Source organism: Calidris pugnax, unplaced genomic scaffold, assembly GCF_001431845.1.
Source record: "Calidris pugnax isolate Ruff unplaced genomic scaffold, ASM143184v1 scaffold24, whole genome shotgun sequence".
Classification (NCBI taxonomy): Eukaryota; Metazoa; Chordata; class Aves; order Charadriiformes; family Scolopacidae; genus Calidris; species Calidris pugnax.
Genome location: NW_015090922.1, coordinates 33,686,337 through 33,708,286, shown reverse-complemented (window position 1 = coordinate 33,708,286; position 21,950 = coordinate 33,686,337). Strand labels below are relative to the sequence as shown.

At 38.2% G+C, this 21,950-nt stretch overlaps 1 protein-coding gene across 3 annotated transcripts in view; it reads right to left on the bottom strand.

Annotated features, from left to right (window-relative positions):
* The window catches only part of UTRN (utrophin), a 379,666-nt gene that overhangs the window by 224,816 nt on the left and 132,900 nt on the right, over nt 1-21,950 (bottom strand). For all 3 annotated transcript variants that reach the window (XM_014950829.1, XM_014950828.1, XM_014950830.1), the window contains exons 34-44: nt 21,666-21,845; nt 18,943-19,071; nt 18,645-18,815; nt 18,032-18,181; nt 16,696-16,833; nt 15,984-16,136; nt 9,404-9,595; nt 8,252-8,424; nt 3,894-4,044; nt 2,374-2,549; nt 1,113-1,248 (exon numbers count right to left, since the gene is read on the bottom strand). In XM_014950829.1, the coding sequence (XP_014806315.1) occupies nt 1,113-1,248; nt 2,374-2,549; nt 3,894-4,044; nt 8,252-8,424; nt 9,404-9,595; nt 15,984-16,136; nt 16,696-16,833; nt 18,032-18,181; nt 18,645-18,815; nt 18,943-19,071; nt 21,666-21,845 (1,749 nt within the window). The remainder of the gene's footprint in view (nt 1-1,112; nt 1,249-2,373; nt 2,550-3,893; nt 4,045-8,251; nt 8,425-9,403; nt 9,596-15,983; nt 16,137-16,695; nt 16,834-18,031; nt 18,182-18,644; nt 18,816-18,942; nt 19,072-21,665; nt 21,846-21,950) is intronic.

Here is a 21,950-nt window from a genome sequence, read left to right as displayed (position 1 = left end):
CACACAGCCAGTTCTCAATCCACCTCACTGTCCCCTCATCCAGCCCATACTGCCTCAGTTTCCCAATGAGGATGTTATGGGAGACAGTGTCAAAAGCCTTGCTGAAGTCAAGGTAGATGACATCTGCTGCCCTCCCCTCATCCAACCAACCGGTTATGGCATCATAGAAGGCTATCAGATTGGTCATACATGATTTACCCTTGGTAAACCCGTGTTGCCCACTTCCAATAACCCCCCACTCTTCAACTTGTTTGGAGATGACATCTAGTATGAGTCTCTCCATCACCTTCCCAGGGACAGAGGTGAGACTAACTGGTCTGTAGTTCCCAGGGTCCTCCTTCTTGCCCTTTTTGAAGACTGGAGTGATGTTGGCCTTCCTCCAGTCCTCAGGCACCTCTCCTGTTCTCCACGACTTCTCAAAGATGATCGAGAGTGGTCCAGCGATAACGTCTGCCAGCTCCCTCAGCACTCGTGGGTGCAACCCATCAGGCCCCATGGACTTATGAATGTCCAGTTTGGCCAAGTGGTCCCGAACCTGGCCCTCCTCTACTAGAGGAAAAATTTCCTCTCTCCATAGACCACAAGCACTATGAAGTTGAAATCACAAATTTTGTCTTTAAAGCACTAGAATAAAAAAATTACAACAGCAAGTTCACATCATATGTATCCACCCTAGTATTTATGCTAATCTCTGTTAAACAAATGTTATGAGTGCATAACAAAGTGACAGGAATACAGGCCTGGAAGGAGATCACTGAACAGAGCAGCCTTAAAAGAAGTAATTTTTTGAAACACGTTTAATCCTTTGTAATTGGAGGCTGCTTCAGAAGCCAGTGGAATCCCACTTACTAAATTTTACCAGTAGTACACCTGTTTCTCACTTTCTACTACAGATCCGCCATCTTCTGGTTAGATAACTATGCTATCAACTCAACCAAACTTCATGACCAGAGGCTTCTTGTCTGTGTAATTTACGTCACAAAACTCTCACACAACCATAATATTTCTTTGGCGATTTGCAATGTGAAAATTCTCCCCCCCAAAAGCCATGTCCTGATACTTTGCACAAGACATACATGTGCGTACACATATAACACACTAATCCATCTTGCCTGTAATTCTCGGAAGTTTTCTTCATGGCTGAATGCAAATCTTGCATCCAGAGCATTTTCTACATTTTCCAACCAGCACCGCAGCTCTTCAAGCTTCCTTCTGTACTCTATCAGCTGCTGATTCTCTCCTTTCAGCCTTAAAATGGAAAACAAAATTACATATGCATTTCTGCACGGAACACAGCATGTTGGTCCTGCATCAATTCTGATGCAACAGCCACGTGTTTTTCAGTCATTGGAGCATTTTAAAGGATTCATTTGGGTATTCAAAGGAGTCTATCCTCATTATTAAAACGCAAGATACTTGCACATTAATGTTACCACCTTAAAAATAGATAAATTTCAGTTCTGAATTCGCAGATTAGACTTTTAAAAGTCTGCAGAAAACATTAACTGTAAGTGGCAGTAATGACAATACCTTCAGGCCTAATCATTGTAAGCCACTACAAGGCCACGGTTAGTGAAAGTATTAGAAATATCCCTAAACCCTCCAGGGGAAAAATTTCATAAATCAGACAAATCCTAAAACTAAGTAACTAAGAAAAATCTCATTCCATCTCTAAATGTACCAGAAGATGTTAAAAATATAGACTCCAAAAATAACTATTCATTCCAGGGGTTTATTCTTATGCATTTTTAGCAGTAAGAACTGAAAGGAGATCTTATTTTCCCAGATAGATATACAAATTTTCAGCCTATCTCAGACAACCTCGTTCATAGATCTTTTGAAGTAAATTTAAGGCTACTTCAAAATGGATTTTCATTTTGTTTGGAAAATACCTGGTAAGATGGATTAAATCATTGCAAACACAGACCTAAAGATTTAATTTTATATTATTGTGGAAATTTAAGAATAATACAAGTGTTTCAATTAGCATATCTTTGACAATGCGAAAACAGAAATTACATTAATGTACTTACAGTCCAGCTTCAGCCAGAGCAAGTAGCTGAGTATTCCTTCCTAAAAAAATCTGCCTTAGCAATGAAATGATTTTAAAGACAAATGAAAATTGTAATAAAAGAAGTTTCGTGGTTGTCGTTTGGTGGCTTGTATTAAACACAGACTCACTAAGCAGTCAATTGCAGGTGCATTTATGAGAAATTGGTTCTAGGAGACAATTCAAAACAGAGGTCTGAATGTCAGGAAAATTCAGATTAATGACAGCACACAACAGAATGCACTATCTCTCCCGGAGTCTTCTAAATGTGATTCTCCTCACCGCATCTGGTCAGACATCCAAATTTCTGATTAACTTATTACCTCTGTTTTCTATCCATGACCTCAGCGGTGATTGCTTTCCAGCGTCTATTCAATCCTGCCAGCTTCTCCTGCAGGAAGCTCCCATCTGTAGCAGACAGTTTCTGTATGATCCCTTCGCCAGTTCTGTTCAATGCTGAAACACTGGTCTGATGGCTGCTGATTCCCTCTTCAAGTTCCTGTCAGAAACATAAAAGCGACATAGAATTTTATTACTGACCTAGAGTAACTTTGATCTGTGACTTATAATATGCAGGATGAATCCTGGGTGCATGTTATTTTACTAAAACCGGCACTTAAACTATCTTACTTAAAATTGGATGTTGATTTAAGTTATTAAGAGTCTGTTGTTGAATCTAGTTCAATTTTCTAATGAGTTTCATAAAAAGATAATGATACAGAATAGGCTGCCGAATACTACTTAGGATCACAAGAATTCATTTAAACCATGAGTGCTAGAATCCACACTCACGTTTGATTCCTTTCCTCTTAATGGAAAGCACCTTCTAGTAGTGTTAACAGATGGTATGACTTTTTTTAAAACAGATCTTTTCATAACTTATGTCCCTGACTATTTCTGTAACTTAATAGTATTTTAGCTAGGATAATTATGGCTGGGCTGCTGTGTTCCCCAGACATCACAGATCCACAAAACTAGAGGAAATCAGAAGATGTCAAGATCAGACCTTCAAATATCTCAACTCACGACAAAAACCTTTTTACTTTAACAACTTTACAATGTTGTTAGTAAGATTCGCAACTAGATCAGGAATAAGATGATTCAAGAAAGAGAATTGAAATGCCCTAGAAGAAAACTCCAAGCAGCAACAAGGATAAAATACAAACTATATGTTAGGTAGAATCCAACTATTGGATAACCATTATTCCCAAAAGAAAAGAGTTCTGATTCCTAAAGTAATGTTTTCCTCTCCTCATTTAAAAGGAAGTAAAATAGTTTAACTAAACAGGAAAGTCTGTTCTTCCATAATGATGAGCTAGAAAGACATCAGGGAATTAAATTCCAGAACTGAAGTCTGAAGCAATCAAACCTAAGGCATCTGTAATTGGAACCTTCTCTTTTTCTAGATTGAAAGATCCTGCCCTGTGTGAGCAAAGTCATTAGTTTAAAAAAATAATTTGCTAATTATAGTTGATCATTGTTGGGGTCCATTTTTTTAATTATGAGTTGAACGTAACTGAAGTAACATACTGGATTTCTTAAGCAACTAACATATTTTTAAAGCTGTAACAAAACTTGCAAAACAACAAAACTTATGCTGACATTTGAATTATCAAATTATCTCAAATCCATCCATACTAAGAGTTATCATACACTCCCATACTATAAGCAGGGTTTGAGATCTTCCCTGTAACCGAAAAATAAATTTTTAAGAATTATCACTTTTTAAAGTGTAATTGCACAATTTCATTTCAAATCTATATGTTGATATAGAAAACTAGCATTTTAGACAAAAATCTAGCCTTTTTCCAGCTTGCTCATTTTCTGCACAAGTCATACATACCTGCTGATGTAGTCCAGCTGTCTGCAGCTCCAGGCTGCCATCTGGACCACGGGTATCAGCTAATAACACTTCAGCTTCCGTTATCCAGTGGGAGAGGTCATTGAGATCGCAGTGGAACTGCCTCCACACCTCAATCGCTCTATCAAAGCAACTGAAAACAAAGCATTGAAAAAATATCCAAACTGTTTCAGTGAAAAGGCTATAATTCCTACTCCAGAGAGTACAAACTTTCCTTCAAAACAGAAAGGCTGCGCGTACAGCCTGGTTAACCAAGTCCCAGCACTGAAGGCTTCCTGACATAGTAGCAGCTGGTAAAAGCCAACAGCACAGACTGTCATTAACTTCCAGCTGAAGGAAAAAAAAAGGGCAGTCCTAAGCAAACTTTTATTTCCATCACTTAAAAAATAAAGATTGATTAGCTGCATCAAATTGGTCTACAGAACCCTTTTTTTCTTTATTATAAAACAGTTCAGATATCAGACAGTGTGGAACATGACATATGATTAATTGCTCAGATTCTTGTTTTTTTTTTTTTTAATTCATAAACCATGGGGTGCTGGTGCCTGGAATTTAATAAGTGAAGGTGATTTTGATTATATAGAACTGACTGTATTACCAGTGGGCCTGCATAAGTAGGTCTTACACAATTTATTCACACAATAATTCACCAGGCATTTCATTATTATTATCACCTTTGCAGCCTCAAATTAATGTGTAGCTTAACTTGAAGGGCAACATTTTCTAGCATGGAACAGGCTGAATTACCACAGTCAGAAGGTTGGTTTTAACCAAAATGAGAGTTCTACTATGTTAACAAACTAACAAAAACAGCCCATGAATGTTAAATAAGAAAACCATGTCAGAAAGGCATAGAATGGCTTGCTCTCTGTTCATTGCTAAGTCTAAGTTTGCATTATAAAGCAAATAGGACAGAGGTCTCAAAGGACACAGGAGTTAAGACAAACAAGATGAAATCTACATCAATGCCAACAGACTGGGTAGTAACCCATTCCACAATTATAAAAATAGCCTCCTTTATAAAGACATAGGAGGACAGCTCTCCTGCTAATCAGAGGACCTTCTAATGGGACAGAGGAGATACCTCATCTGCAGCCCATTATTTTTGTCTTAAAACAATTCCAACAGCAAAGACTCCAAGGTTACTGCGTATATACAGATGCAATCTGAAATTAGCAGCATAACATCAAAGATATCCAAAATCAAACTTTAAAGAGCTACTACTGCATCTATTTTCTTCACTAATTAAATTCAACAATCTCAGAGCTCCTAGTGCGATTTTTTTCATCAAAACTATATCTCATTTTTATCAAGACATCTCTATTTCTTAGCACATAAAGGGCTTTTTTGTTATTATTATTCTTTATGTGGGCCAATTCCAATAAAGAAGAAAGCCTTAAAAATCTCCACCTAAATTTTTCTGACCTTACCTCCTAGTTCTACCATTTCAGTTTCCTGTATGCATCTCAACTGAATACACTAGACAACCCTATAGCTTGACCCCAAATCTCAATCTCCTTTTACTTCTCAGGTACATTTTCATGTAACTGAACAAACTATCTCACGATAGTGTCTCATTCAACATTTAATGAGAAGAGATAGTCTAAGCACTTAAATAGTTTAAAAGAATATTTTATCAGCTTCCCTCAAAGTGAAATTTTTAGGGGGAGTTTTGAACACATGACTTTTTCAGAATTCAGAATTTTAGAACTTTGAAGAAGAAGCTTTGAGAGGATGAAGCTTTAACTCCTGCTGTTTCTGTTGTGAGCCTACAGTTCCATCCGTATTTTGAGCAACAAGATGAAGTTTCACTCTGGCTTTAAGCCACATGCACATGCTGCTGTTTCACCACAGACTGCCTCAGCTGAAAGATAAAAGTACCAAAGTCCTGTCACTACAGCACTGAGACTTGGCTACTTCTTGCCTCCTCCACAGGAAAGCACTTACTTCCAAAGTCACTGCTTATTCCCAAATCATCAACACTTTCAGCACTGGGGGAAGTGCAGAAGGAGCAGAGGTAGCAAACCAGCAGCATTACAACCAGCTCAAAGCAGCATTAAGTCCATACATACAGATACACACACCCGTTTTAATTTGCACATAGGTTCAAGTCAAACTGAAGTCAACTGCATTTAGTTGAACACTTTAATCACACTTAGTAAAGCTTCTCATTCAACCTGTGCTGGGCTACATGAGAGCTTTTATCAAAGGTCTAACTGCTTAGCTGGCACACGATCACAAAATCATTACTACCTCTGAAAACTAAATCTTTTACCATAGATTTCAGATGCTGTTTTTCCTAATCCTGTCAAAACCTCCACCCCCTCCAAAATAGAAAAAAGACAAAGATTATTAAGGAGATTGAGTATTCTAGTCTTCTGGCTTATACTTCAGGCAACACTAGGAAAAGCAAGAATAAACCTGGTTAAAAATTATTCTTAGAAACAGAAAGGGTATAAAAATACTAATAACAAAATACAGAATTTTAATATTGATAATTATATTGTCTTCATTAATCATAGTATGCCCTTCTATTAAAATTGCAGCATTTAATATATCGAGGAAGCTACTACCTTTTCACTTAAACTGCTAGTCCAGTAGTCCCTTTTGTACCAAAATCGCACCCAGTATTATTCTCATAAAGAGTCAGAGCTTACAAACTTTATGAAGTTCAAGATTAATTTGTATTCTGTGAACCAACTGAAGAGGTAATCTCCTGCATTTTGCCAGTTAATCATAAACAGTCAACTTACTCTTTGATGCACTTATCTTTTTCAAAGGGAAGACTAGGTTTCTGGTTCACCTACTTAATGAAATCAAATTTAAGTAGTAAATGAAATTGTACTTATACTTACAAAAGGCTAATATTAAATAAAGCTTTTCAATTAAGTTACAGGGGGGAAAAAAAAGGCATAACTAAAGTTTAGTGCGCACCATACCTATGAAGACAACAAAATAGCTGCAGGCATGGAAATACAGATGGGCACCAGATTCCAGAGCAGTTGTCTCCAAATACAGCAAGTGACCACAGGCAGCCAGCAAGAATACACAAAGTGGTATCTTGCTGCACCACTATTTGTTTCTAAATTAAAAAACACTGAAGCTACAGTCCCTGCTGAGTTATTACAGTTATTAATGCTTCACTGATCCAGTGGCCCAGAATTTCTGGAAGTCTCTACTTAGACAATACCACCAACCAATTTTTATATTCCTATGCATACACCAGTGCTATGAAAGAGAGTTGAAAACATCACCTGATGTAATGCACACTCTTCCTAAAGGCATGTCTTCAAAATACACTACCCAATGTGGTTGGTATCAGATTTCTGGTGCTACAAAGCAAGTGAACGTGCTTAGCCATTACTTTATGTTCTACAGAACTTCTGCATTAATCTGCATTGTATCACTGTTAAAGACCAAATACTGTATAAGCAAATTAACTACAGTATAAGGCTTTGCATTTAAGTTTCATAAAATAATTTTCAGTCAGTAAGGTTTTTCTGCATAACAGCAATCTCCGTGTCTACTGCTGTTTGCAGTGTGAGTACCCTCACCTCAGTGGTAACTTCCTGAACACGTACTTTCATATTTTGACCAATTCCAACTTCAAACACCTTTCTGATACACTTTTCCAAGTCTGACTAAGTGGTATTGAGTTTGTTTTTAAACATTTAAAGCTCATTCACGTAATAAGGCATTTTCATTTCTCCCCACCCCTTCCATAGGGGTGGGGAGAAATCAAAGCTTAGCTTAACTTCTTTTTTCTCTACTTTTTTGGCATAATTGAAATCAGACATATTTGATATTTGTGGAAAGGAAATAAACATATTTTTCTTAAGCACTGATTACAACATTATCTCATTCTCTGAACCACAAAATTTTCTAATATGGTCATCTCTCATCTTCAGTTACTTACAACAAAGATTATTGGCAAGTATCATATGTGCTGTATTTTAAAGACCGTATCCTTTCAAACTTCTTCCCTCCTTCAAAAGCAGCCTTGAATTCTCTGCTAAAAAGACGTTCTATTCAATTTTTTTTCTCCTAGAACTTTGCTTTGCAGTACCTTCACAAAGCAAAAGTTTTATGTTTTATAAACAAAATATTCTATTTTATGAAGTAAAAACAATCAGCTTCATAAGAGCACCCAAACTACAATTTGTATGTTAACTGTTTCAACGTTCAATAATTCTGGCAATTATTGTGTAATACTAACATATTAAAGCTGATTACTCCTACACTCTTTATCATCATCATCAAGGTACATTTGTAAAACGCTTATATTCAAGTACATAAAATATTTACTACATGCTCACAGAAATCAAACATCCTTGACTTACCACTTACGATCATTGTACATTCTATTAATTCTGTCCCATTCCGCATTCAACTGGGTTAGAGCATCTCCTATTTGTATCGCCTCGGGTCCAGATGCTTCTAATATAACATCAGGCTGTTTCTCATGTATGACTGCAATTTGATCCCCAAGTTTATCCAAAATATCTTTTATGTTCTGCAAGCACAGTAATGACACAAGGCATTGCTAAAGTCAGCAACAGTAGGATTTTTTTTAAAAAGAACCAAAAAAGTGATCTCTTCAAAATACCATTCCAAAAATCAGTATCTAAAATAAGACCACAACAATCAGCATCAGCAGTTTACAGATTAAATCAGTTTTACCAACTGAACTGAGTAGCCCATCACACCTTTTTAAGCATGTGTTCTTTTCAGTTTCTTTTTATGAAGCAAATGAAATATTTTATATATCCAATCTGTTCCTGAGGGAAAGGGACACACCATACTTCTCGGAACAGCAGTATCTTCATTATTAAACAAATCTGTCCCTGTGTCATGAAGACACTGTAAAAATTCCTTCCTCATGTAAAAAATCAGCCACAAAAACGTGACTTTATTATGCTTCACGTAGCCCCCCATACACACGGAACTGCAAAAGCATCAGCTACATAAAAGCTCTAGACTTAAATGACAAAGTTAAAGCAATCTCTCTCAAATATCATTGAACTATGATATGAAAGTACCTTTAAACCAGTTGCTATTGTAAAACTGCCTTGGTATTCAAAGGACAAACAGTCCATGCAAATAGTGGAATTTACTTGTCTTTTTTAATTTAAAACATTAATACTTCTAAAAATTCTATGGTCTGCTATTTGCTTCTTCTGAAAACATCCTTAGAACATATCAAAATTTCAAAATCAGATGAGAGACCTGCACCAAAATGAAGTATTTTAAACACATCTTAACATAAATGTTCCTAATTGTACTTAAAGGAACACAGAATCAGAGTAAACAGGGACAAGTGGATCTCATCAAAAAAACAGAAGAGTCGCAAAACTGTCTTATTATTTTCAGTGCATATTGATGCAGTGTATACTGAGCAAAAATACAATACAGCTATACAGTTGCTAAAGTGGTCTTTTTTTCTTCTGCTATTCCCTTCTTCCCTCTGAAAAGAACGCTTAGACATGCAGTACCTTAAGTGCATCTTCCTGAGTTGAAAAATCCTCATAGATGCCAGTATTTAGCTCTGGTGCATTCAGAAGTAGTTCAACATCAGCCATGGCCAGCAAGATTTTGTTGATTTCAACCAAGTATTCAGCTGAAAAAGGCAAGGTCCTAACCCCTGCAGCAAAGTGGCCTTTTAACCTCTGCTGGACAGGCGTTGCCTAAAAACATGAAAGTTCATTTTATATTTCAAAGAACAAGCAATTTTATGAAAAAATCCTAAATCGGTAGACTATATTTAGAATAAATACCTTTCTACATTAAATTACAAAACAAAAGCCTTTCTAGTAAAGTTACATAAATTCAGAAAGCTGCAAGTTCTGCAGAGATCTGTTTCCATATTTATAAAAAAGGTTAGAAGACAGTAGATATCATGCTTCAGAATGAGCCTATATTATTCCAACTCCGACAATTCCATGACTTCCGTGAGTAGGAAGGACACTGCTCTTTCTCTCACCTTGATCCTCTTTCCAGAAATTGTACTTCTTGATAAACCTGGTTCTAGTTGTGATTACAATCCACTGTCTGCTTCTTTCATCACCAAGGACTCCCAGAAGTTACCAATTATACTGAAGTAGACTTTATTTTCGCTCCACAGCCATTTTAATAACCACTCACACACAACTTTTTAAAATAAATTAGTGTTCCACCAGTACTACAATATCCTTTTTGCAGCACTAAGAGACACTAACTTCTCAAGAGCTTGGCAATTATCTGCTCTGACTCTAAGTCCAGGCTACCTAGCCAAGTACCGTGTTAGGAGATAAGAAAGCAAGAACTGTAATTTAATGCAGCTTTTTCTTGGATTATAAACAATAGCCTGGATCTGAAGCAATAGGAAGCCAGCTGCAAGAAGCTATACTCTGCCATGCCTGACAAAGGTATCAGAGGCAGGTGAAGCAGATACTCTGAATACTGAAAGCAGTTTTTAGCTGAAAATGTTTCAGACCAGTTCTTTAAAATCAGCAATGAAAAAGTAAACCCACCTCCAAATACTGAAGAATTCAAGCAACTTCTAAGCCACCAGCCTGTACTCAGTGAGTTTGTGTCAAGCAAGACACAGACAGAGGCACTTGACTGTATAATTTACTAACAGCTAAGAATACACTTAGGAGTGTGAAAAATAAGTGTATGTTCACAGCAATTTCAGCTGTGAAATTTTATTTTGCAATCAGTCTGGGCTGCATGCACACATGCAAATCACTAGCACAGCTGACAGCCAGTAAAATATTAACCCCCACTAACAAAGTTGTTTGCAAACACCTGTCTGTATCTTCCTCCTCCACATGCTTCTGAGCATTTCAAATGTGTCACTCACAGAATTCACTAGATTCACCAGAATCTAACATATGCAGCACGTGTAGTTCGAAAGAAAAAAGGACTGCAGCAGAAAACGTATCTTCACGTATTTATCATTCAGGCTTTCTTCTCAGGCACTGAGTGGTGTAGGGGCTTTATTTGTTTTGTGTTGGTTTGGGGGTTGTTTTTGTTTTGTTTTATTAAGTAGACAGTCATCTGTGTTTAATATGAGGACACAGTTGTACTTCCAACAAGACCTTCACCTCCAAACACGTTATGCTTTCAGTCATTCATTGCACACCAAAGCAGTAGGATGTACAGACCCATAAGCATAAATTGGGTCAACTGAAAACAAGTATTACAGGCAAGCACCATAAAATACTAGGCATTGCTCTTGATTCAGTAACAGTACAGGAAGCAAGCACCGCAATAAAAACCATAAACTACACCATATGCTTTAGTTACAAATCCAGCATCTTGGCCCCTGATGCTCCCAAACACATTTTCTTGAGGCACTGTGTATATTTTGTCAGCTTACCTCACTGAAATTTGGAGCAAAAGCCAGGCTTAGACAGTGCTATGATTTCCTGTGGAAGGAGAGGCCCCAGCTCCAAATAGATCAGACAAAGCTTGTGCAACTCTACAGTATCTTTCCCCCAGCAATGGGGAATAAGCCTGGGCTCAAACAACCACCAGGCTGCCTGCCACAGCACAGCCGCCTGCAGCATCTTCACAAGGAAGTTTCCTCTAACTCTCCATCATCCCACAAGTCCCATTCTCACACAGGCAACAGTCCAGAATTGGCCTTCATCCAAATGAATAGGTCACTGGACTTTATTATCTTTCTGCTTTTAACACATTGCTTTATCTCCCATTAGAAAAACTTGCACAAGATTTACAATAGCATCTGTTGCCATGCAGCAAACTTGTTTTCCACTTGTTGCCGACACTGACACACTACCCAAACTTTCTGCTTCCCCAGTACTATCATCTTGGGCCAGGTTGCTGCTCCTCTGCAAAGCAGTGAACTCCTCCTGGAGCTGTTCCTGCAGAGCACACCTCATTACTAATCTCCTTCAGCTGCCTCCCATCACTGAGATTATGTTTCCTCCTTTCACAACCCTCCTTCCTAAAGGTGAACAGCTGTTAAGTGTTACGAACACACTAGTGCTTTAGTATAGCTGAGTCTTAATTGTTCAGCTGTTCTCTACATTGCATTGCAGTCTGGCAGCTTCTAAAATGCAGCATAAAGTACTAAAAAATGGAAAGGCAGAAGTTTGACTTAACGGCCTCACACAAATCAAACACCTAAATGTCACAGAAGCTGGGTTTTAGGGGGTTTTGTGGTTTGGTTTTGTTTTTTTTTTTTTAATGAAAGCAAAAAAGGAAAAACAGGCAAGCAAACTCTTAAGCACCCACAAATAAAAAATTAATCAAAAGTTATTTAGGAGGAGAACTGACTGGATGACTTAATAGCCCTTTTCTACTTTAATTTCACTGGTGACAGAGCATGTTTATTAAATTCGGTCTCTCTTTAAATACTAGGAAGAACATAGGACTGGGAGAAAAAGGGGAATACTCAGTTACTAATGTGCATTCTATAAAAAAGGCTTCTCAATGAAAGCTGCTAAAATAATTTTGATTTAGTGGTCAAATAAAAATTTGTTTCTTCTTATACTTAGCATCTAGTTTGACCTGCAATTTAGAATTTCGTTTCAGATCTTCTTCCCCTTTTACACAAAATCTACCAAAGATTCAGCTCAAGGAGACACTCCGACTTGCTTTCAAGTGGATTTTGGAAAATACTGCACAAGAAATTGACATAAAATTAAATAATTTACCTTGCACGTTTAACTACACAGACATTTTAACCAAAAGTATTTACCCAGTCTAATCTCAGATCACCACACATTACTTACCATATTCGCAAATGAAAAAACTTTAATTAGAAACGCTCACCTTTTAACCATTCCTTGTCCCTTCTCTCTCATACTTAAAATATTTCATAGCCGGTTTTCTAGGAAAACCTAAAATCTCATGCCCATTTTATTTGTTCTTCTGGGTTAATTAATGCGGTCAGTAAACAAGGTATTTGTGAGCAAGGTAGCTAATAGTTCACATTTAAGTAACCTAGAACTTCCCCTTTAAAAAGCACTATAAGCAAACAAATATGTTTTCTTTATTACAGGAATAATACTTCAAGAGCCTTCAAGATGGTGTCTGTGTTTCCGTTTATAGGAAAAACCGCACTGTGCCTGCAACAGCAAATTCACTTACCATCTGCAAAATTATCATTTTCACTTCAAAACAGTTTTCTAAAACCTGGAAAAACCTCTCAGGAACTTTACTCAACTAATTACCTCTGCAATTTAAGGTTTAATTTTTCCTTTTCCCTCATTCCAAGCCAAGTTCAGAATAGAGCAATTTAAATAAATACTAAAGCAAGGTTAAAAAAGAAGGTATTCAAGAAGATACAAACTTCCAGTGTAGGCTTTTCTAGCTAACAGATTTGTCGTAAAACAAAGATTATTCAGAAGTATCTGTTATGCAGAAGGGTTACCAATATTTCAGACACTTAGCTCCATAATCCCTAGAAGCATACATGATGAGGAATACTTATGATCCAGCTACTTCCAGCAAATCAATATATAGATATATATGACCTTCAAGCACCATAAATAAGTCCTCTCCTCCACACTCATTTACAAAAACGTAAATAATGTATTACATAAAAACTTAATTGGAGTCTACTCCCCAGCTTGGCTGCTGAAATCCTTCTTTCCCTCCCTGTTTATTCATTGCAAGCGCTAGTTTCTCTTCCTCTGTCACTGTACCTTCCTTACCCCAAGGTGAGGGTTTGAGCCAGCTCTGCATCAGTGGGTCAAGAATTCACTTAGTGCTTCACAGTCCGGAGCTGAGATGAGGAAAAAGCACTACAATTTGCTGTTTGGTAGTCTGGAGGTCCCAAAGACACATCCAGGGTTTCCCTTTCCCACCCTTCATCACACATCCCTACTGATGAAAGAAAGGGGAGGGAGTTCAAGCACAGAATAGATGGTAACAACTGGGGAGGAACAGTTTCTGTTGCAGAGTTTTAGCATTAGGGTCCCCCTGGGGCTGAGGGTAAGTCAAGTCTGGTGGCTTGAAGAAAACTCTGGAACAACTGTGTTAAAATGAAATGATGATGGTGATATTTGGGAACACTGTTTCTCCCTTCAGAAATGGTATGGTCCCATGCCATTTTTGGTGTTCAAGGTCAATTAGCAAAGCAGGTGAAAGAACAAGCCATTAAAAGTAAAATAAGGTCACCTGAGACAGGCTGGCTTATCACTCGAGTATCAGAAAGTCAGAGACACAGGCACATGAAGTAAAAGCAGAAGTTTCTGAGTTTCACAGCAGTCACAAGAACTGCTGTGGTCCCTTTCCAAAAGTCCAGCTGACTCAGCCAGACCAGAAACTACATCTGGAAGTATAAGGATATTTTTACACAGCTTCACTAATTTTGAGCAAAGATAGCATTACTCCCTCAATAGTCTACTGCAATTGCTATGGTAATCCATATTTACATGATATTCTGCATTCAGTGCCCAGATACCAAGATGCAGTAATCCAGGAATGGATCCAGTAGTGCTAGGGATTAGCTGCAGTATATTCCCAGAGAAGGAGGCTTTATATTAGGCAAAGGAAAGGATCTTCCTTGGAGAAGACCAGTCAACCTGCAGCACAAGCAAAAGTGACAAGAATGACCAGTCTGTTGCACAGAGTGCTCCCATTAAAAAAGCACCATCCTGGTGCACCTTTTTCCCTTTTCAATCCAGTAATTCATTCACTCAAAGCAGCTGATGGTCAAACAGAACAAGTGAACTGTGCTGTTTGGATGTGTATGGATCCCCATTGCCTTCAAACAAGTTCCCCGTCATCAGTCAGGTCCCAAGGAGCTCATATGCAAGTACCACAGTACACCAGGAGTAACTGCTGAGGACCTAACAGAGCAATCAGATGTCAGACAGTTAAACAGACCCTGAGACTATCTTTGCTGCCCAGCTCTGCTTGGGAGGCTTAGAATTATAAGACATTTCTCCAAAGACAAGAAGATTGAAAAAGTTTGCTTTCATAGCTGGTACTGAATATCCAGCATCACCAAGGAGAGCAGACCATCTGCCATAGGTCTACAGGTATGGTAGGCAGCTGAAGCCACACAGCACTACAGCTGTGAAGGAAGAGCACCACATCATAATTTTGTGGCATGAGACTCACAGGGAACCAGAACATTTTACCCCTGCCTCTGAGTTAATTGGTGCTGGGTTAAAAAGTTACAGAGCAGTCAAAAAGAGATTGATTGGTTTTAATTATGAAGCTTCCTATGCAGAAAACTGAGAAGTACTTGACAGATTGCTTAGCCCCCAAGCTTGTCCAAGAAATTACTTACTGCTTCACAAGGTTCCTCACTGTTATTGCCTAAAATATTAATGTAATTACCAAGTAGCCAAAGTGTTTTGAAGGATGAAAAGGAGAAATAAAATTAAAAAAAAAAAAAAAAAAAACCACACTAAACCACACCATAACAAAAAAACCCCACTGAAAGTATCTGTACCCTCAACAATTAAGACATACAGCTTTCTGGGCAGTAAATTTTATCAGACCCTGACATCCTATTAAATCAGTTGTGAAATTGTTTGTCAAGACCCACACATACACATTATCACACATAACTCATCTCATAAAAATATACTTCAACCTTTGTCATTTTTATTAATCTTCATTGTGTAAAGTAGTATCAATCATATGAGGGTAGTTATCACTCCCTGAGCACTTGAGGCAGTGAAAAGCAGCATAGTTAAAATATTGCAACTGCAGGATGCAGAGGCACTGAGTTTATCATACCTGCACCAACCAGACATTGAATCAGGTTGTTTGAGCTGGGGTATCAAAAAGGGCTAAGCCTAAACTCCACGAGCAAGGGTGGCAAGAGAAACTGCCCCGATTCAACCATACTGCCCAGGTCATATTCTAAGACTTGGGCCTGATGGCTGGGATATTTTGGACCTATGATGACTATGCAGAAATCTCAAACTAGTGTATGCAGATCATTTCCTACTTGAAAAATGAACACTGTAATTCTGAAAACGCTTCTTTCCAAGAAGATGTCAAAAGAACAGCCATAAAGCCGTAATATATGACTCCCTAAAGCTCATATGTAGTCTTCACTCTGTTTGCTCTAAGGAGAAAAAAAAAAAAAGTCCCATTTACCTGTAGTTTTTGTTCATCCTCCACACCTTGCATCCCTGACAGACGGTTCTCAGCCTCATCCAGCCACTTCATTAAAGTGTCATGTTCCTTCTTATACTGAGAAAACACTGGAGAGAGTTCCACCACCTGCCTCCTTTGAAACGACCTGCATTCCTACAATCCAGTGTATTAGGAAAATATGGTATAAGAAGAGAGAAGTAATGAGCAGGGTAAGTGTTATTTGAAAAACAAAAATACTTCATTAATTCATTTGAAGAAGCATATTCCAAAATCTGCAATAGTAGCCATCTATTTTTTAAACTAGCTATATTCTATTTATCTGCACAGACGTGATCAAAGCTGACCTGAAGGTCTTACCTTGCCTTTGAGCTACACCTCACCTTACCAACTCTAGTATGATGCAAACAGGTGAGCTAAAAGGTGTATAAGAACACAGACCCCTTTGTGCTACAAAAAACATTAAAAGAGTATTGTAATATGACACGGGTACGAAAGCACCACAACATACTAGAGTCCACAATTGCCAATAATACCCTCTTACAGGAAGGAAGAGCAATTCAGGAGCTGACTTGTATTCACATAAACCTCTTCAGTTGGGAACTCAATTAATAGCTTTAACTATAGTTGGAAAGTCATAACCAGATTGTAAGTGGTATACCAAAGGGAAGACTGCATAAATGAGCTTTAACTATAGAAACTATCATAATCATACCTGCACACTGTTGTACTTTTTCTGCAGAAGCAACAGTTGTATGCGAATCTTCTCTCTCTTATGGTCCTCCATAGGCTGCTGTAACAACTGCCCTCCTCTCTGTAAAACTTCTTCAATCCGAGCTCTCTCTTGATCCAGCTAAAATTACACAAGTCCGTATTATCTACAGAAAGCTCAGCTATGACTTCCAAAATGTATTTATCTGCTCAGATATTAACAGTAATGGTATCATACTTGTTTTATTATTCCAGCAGAGATTCTCCTCCACAACTACCAAATCCTAAAGTCCAGCTTGGTCATTCCATAAACTTCATAAAGAGATGCCCTGCAGGAAGCTCACTCAATGAGCCAGCAGAAGGCAGCCACAGCAACAGGATGCTATGACTTCGGCTCTACTTTTATTCTAGACATTTCCTTACATAATAAGCAAGCTCAGAGCGGAATAGCAAGAAAAAGAAAACAAAGCATATATAAAAACAGCAAAAAGGGAAGCATATGTTCTATAACAATAGGTCCTTCCATAGAGCAGTATATATGCCATTTTCCATAGACTTATATTCAGCTTTCCAGCTCAGTTTATAATAATGTGTTTCAAATGAAGGCAGATAGAGTGGCCTAGCAGGACTTTACCCAATTTTGTAGCCAACAAGGCTATTGTGGACAAAATGCAAAAGAAATTATGACAGGTTTTATACAGGTGAATAGCAAAGCCTAGAATCTAGAGAAAGACAAATTTTGTTCCAAGTTCTTATTTGGACTTGCTATGAGTCTTATTAGACTCTTATTTGTATCTCACCTCAAAAACATTCACTGACCTGACCTATGCACTGTGATTCAATATATCACACCAGTTTAAATTTAATGTGAAAAAAATATCTACCCAATGAAACAGATTAGAGGCGCCAAGTGCATAGTAAGAGTCTCAGTTGCACTAAGTAATCCTTTCAACATCAGTTCAGACAGTTAGGTACGAAGAAAGGTTTGCACCCTATTACCTTCACAGGAAGGATTCCTTATAAACAGCTACTTTGAGTGGAAGAGAGAAGATAAATGAAAATCAAAGTTCACTACCTGAATTATATAAAACCATGATGAAACTACAAGCTGATGTATGGCTAGTTACTCTAAACACTCCAGCCAAGAGGCATCAGCTACAGGAAAAGTACAGGAAAATTGTGCAGTGTTTCCAACAACATAGCAATTCCCTTCATTTTCTACTCCTGTCTTAAAAAGATTTTCCCAGAAGAATTCCCCCTCAAAGTCAGGAGGAATGTAACACATGGACAAATAAGAAAGGGAATTAGTCAGTTATTTAATTCTTCTGTTGCTCACAAACCTTTTCATCTTCCCCACCCAACTCCAGATGCTTTTCCACAATTCTTAGCATATTCTGTATGTCACTCTCAAATTTTTCCAGGTCTGGAAAAGCTACTCTGACTTCATGGGGCTCTGGCATGATAGGAAGTCGTTCTTGTCCAACAAGCATCTGCAAGGCATAATAAAACTTTGTTCAAGCTGAAGATTTAGTCTGAGCTGTCACACACAGATTAATGATTTAAACAAATTCTCCATGAACTTCAATCTGAGAATTTTGGTCTGAAAACAAACAAAATCACATCCAGTCACATTAGCTTATGGTGATGTTCTGTAGTTTATATAAATGTGTACTGCAATACATATAGTTTTCTGAATCTTTATAACACACAGTTATTTGTCAGTTTTTCCTTGCAAATCATCACCTGCTACTGCAATAAAAAAAAGCAGTTGGTCTAAAAATCAGTTCGTTTTCTACAAATATGTTCATTTTTCACATACAAATACCTACACTTAAAAGAGAATCAAAAGCAGAGAAGTACTGTTCTAACACATAAAGATCTATCCCCTAAAGCTATTTTACATCATTTTGGCATGGAGTCCCCAGGCATGTTCTGGGGCTCACTCATCCTTACCTTGGCACTTTTGATGTGCTGAGAGACCTTCTCAAAGTTGCGATTCAGCTCTGCCAGTTTGGGTTCAACAAGTTCCCGACATGACACCCCCCGACCATTCATTAAGATGATCGCCTGATCACGCACATTATCCACTCGCAGACTAACATCATCTAATTCAGATGTTAAGCGCTAAGAAGTGAAAAGAAAATGCAAATGGTTACCCTGGGAAAGGAAAAAATATTTAAAAATAATCCAGGCAATGAACCTGACTTCATTTAGAATCCAGAAGTGGTCACTTGACAGTGACACTTCCTACCTTCACAGTTTCCTCCTTTTTGCTTGCTGACTTTTTCTCAATCTCATCCAGCAAGGCTTCAGCCTGATACAACCACGTACTTATGTGGGCAACATTTTCATCAAAAATTTCCAGCTGACTCTGATGATTCTGGAAAAAGATTGAAAAAAAAAATGTATCAATGTGAGATACTTAAAAAAAACCACAAAAAAACCCAACACAAAACCAAAAAAACCCAACACAAAACCAAAAAAACCCAACACAAAACCAAAAAAACCCCCACACAAAAAAACCACACACTAAAAAAACCCCTGCCAAAACCACCATTATGAGTAAAAAGGAAATCAATAGAATAAAGTGTTATGGATACACCTTGGAAAGGAACACTGAAAATTAGGTTGTACCTTTCACCTTCAATAAGTATTTACAAGAATTTGAGTTTCATTCTAGACATCACTTTGATATCACTGTTTTTAATTCATAGAAAGGGAAAAAGAAATAGCTGAGGTTTTTCCATCTCAATAAAGATAGCGTATTACAACATTGCAGCCAGACCACATCTCAGTTGACCAAAAAACCTGTGAATTTTTCACTTATCACTAGCAGATACAACAGTAGATACTATGTGCAGTTGCTCTTGGGTGCTTTTTTTCATTGAAAGGGGATTGCACCAATACCTACAAATTTTAATAGTCAAGTTTTTATTATTTTAGTGATTACATTATAATATTTCTTCCTCTTAAGAAAAGTTACCACCCTGTAGACATGTTAATTCAGTCTGTTTTCTTATGTAGTCAGAAATTGTAACATAAGGTGCAACAGACAGAAACAACACATTCTGTGTGACAAAGCAAAGCTATCACATTCAGAGGAACACTACCCTGCTTAAGCACAGAGGTTCTTACCCCAAAAAAAGGGCCACTAAGCTTTGATCTTTTAGGCTAACAAAACAAAGGGAGAGGAGGAAGGACACAGAAGGCCTATGATTCCTCCCTGTCAACATCAAGAAACTCGTATCTTCACTAAGTGAGTTTAACCTAACGAAGTCAGCACAAGGACACTACTCATCACCAGACCTGAACATAATATAGAACCTTTTTAGTTATGGATCATCCCCACAGCATTTACAAATAAGGGTAAACTACATGACTACTCCAACTGTCAGCATCATTGGATTATGAAACGAACAGTACGTCCTGCAACAGGCGCTGGACATCACGCATAGGCCTCACCATCCAGGTATTCACCAAAGTTTCCACAATTTCAGCCCATTATGAGGGGCTTCTGAAGGTGGATTGTCATAACTCACTGAACACCACAGAAATACCTTAACTATCTGAAAACATCAGTCTCGTGCTAGCATCAGTTATAGGCTGTTTCATGTCTGTTTAGCACAACTTGCAGCTTTAGGCTGTATAATATGCTCAGTCTTCCATTTACTAAGCCAAACAAACACTGTTGGCCTCAACTCACAGTTGGCATACTCTTAAACACTTGCAGCTATGGGCTGCCTGAAAGAGCAATAGGCTGACAGAGGGTCCCAAGTGCTTTGCTGAACACCACTAGCAAGTTATCAATTGTCCATTAAGCAGCCATCGTCTGGGTCCTGAGAAAAATACATCAACACAAAAATGCTCAGTTCATGCTGGAGCTGGCACAGAGGTTTCTTTCAGGCCGAATGAAGAGCAGTGCACATGGCAGCCTCACACAAACCAATCCTTCTGGGCCAGTTCCTTTTGTTTTCTACTTACATTAATAAATTAATAAGCTTATAGAAAGTTACATAGAAAACACAAGATACAAATTCTGGGCTCTAACCTGTTACAAAACGAACAATACTTCCATAACCTGGTGGTTTTTCCCTCCCTCATTTTAGTCTGGCAGAATCAACTACTACCAGTTAATGAGTTAGCCCACCAGCAGTTTTATGAATGTCTGTATGCCCCATAACCCACTCAGCCTACGTGCAGTGGTAGGTGCCCCCTTTCAGGGTTGTTTATAAACTTAACTTCTATGTGCTAGAGTACCAAGAATCATATTAAGAGCTAAATAACAAGTGGACACAAAAGGCTAGCACTTTTGGTGTAGCAAGACAGAAAGTGATAAAACATTAACACGGAACAGGTACAAGGAGATAAATTTGTAAACAAGGACAAAAGATTAAAAATTTTGTGTGATGGCATGTAAAAGGGGAGACAGAGTGTGATAGGTGTTGTCTAAGCATACACTGGATTTTCCGTAGAAAAAGAGGAACTACACCACAAAATCTAGGGAGACTAAGAACCCAGGAAAGACTCTAGCACTGAAGCCAGGAAAAAGAGAAAGGCAAAAGAAAAGGAAGTTAAACCTATAGCTTTGTTCTCTACAACTAAGCAGGTTATTTCCACTCAGTCAAGTTAACTGTGTGCCTGGGATATTTAAATAGTTCATCACTCTCACATCCAGATTCTGCACTTCCATCTCCCACCCACTGAGTAATAGCCACTGCTGCCAAGCACATGGTACCAATGCCTATAGTGCAGCTAAACACTTATAAAACACTTTCCCACCTTCCTCATTGTATATAGCCCCAGGACTCACGTCTCCATCTACAGAGTAACTAGCTATACATTCTGCATTCCTTTAAGTCCATGACACACCATGGAAGCTTCCCATCACAGAGCAGTGAGACAAGTAAAAACTGCAGCTGCTCCAAAGGTGTGGAGGAAGAACTATCCTGAATATTTGTCACACACGCAGCTTACCATCAAGGTGTCACACCAGTCCTCGGTCCAGGTCCTAACTCTGCTCCAACCAGCATTAAGGACACACAGTTTCTCCTCCAGGGAAGTCTCACTTCCTTCTACCAGAGCCTGGAGCGCGGTGCAGCTTTCAGTGATGCTCTTCAGATCAGCTTTCCTCCTCTCCAGCTCTCTCAGCACATTCTGAAACAAGAGGAGCCATTAACACTCCACACTGCTCCAAAGTGCAAGGAAGCCTTATTTTTACCTCCACAGGAAGCAAGAAGTATCATAGATGATCTTCACTTG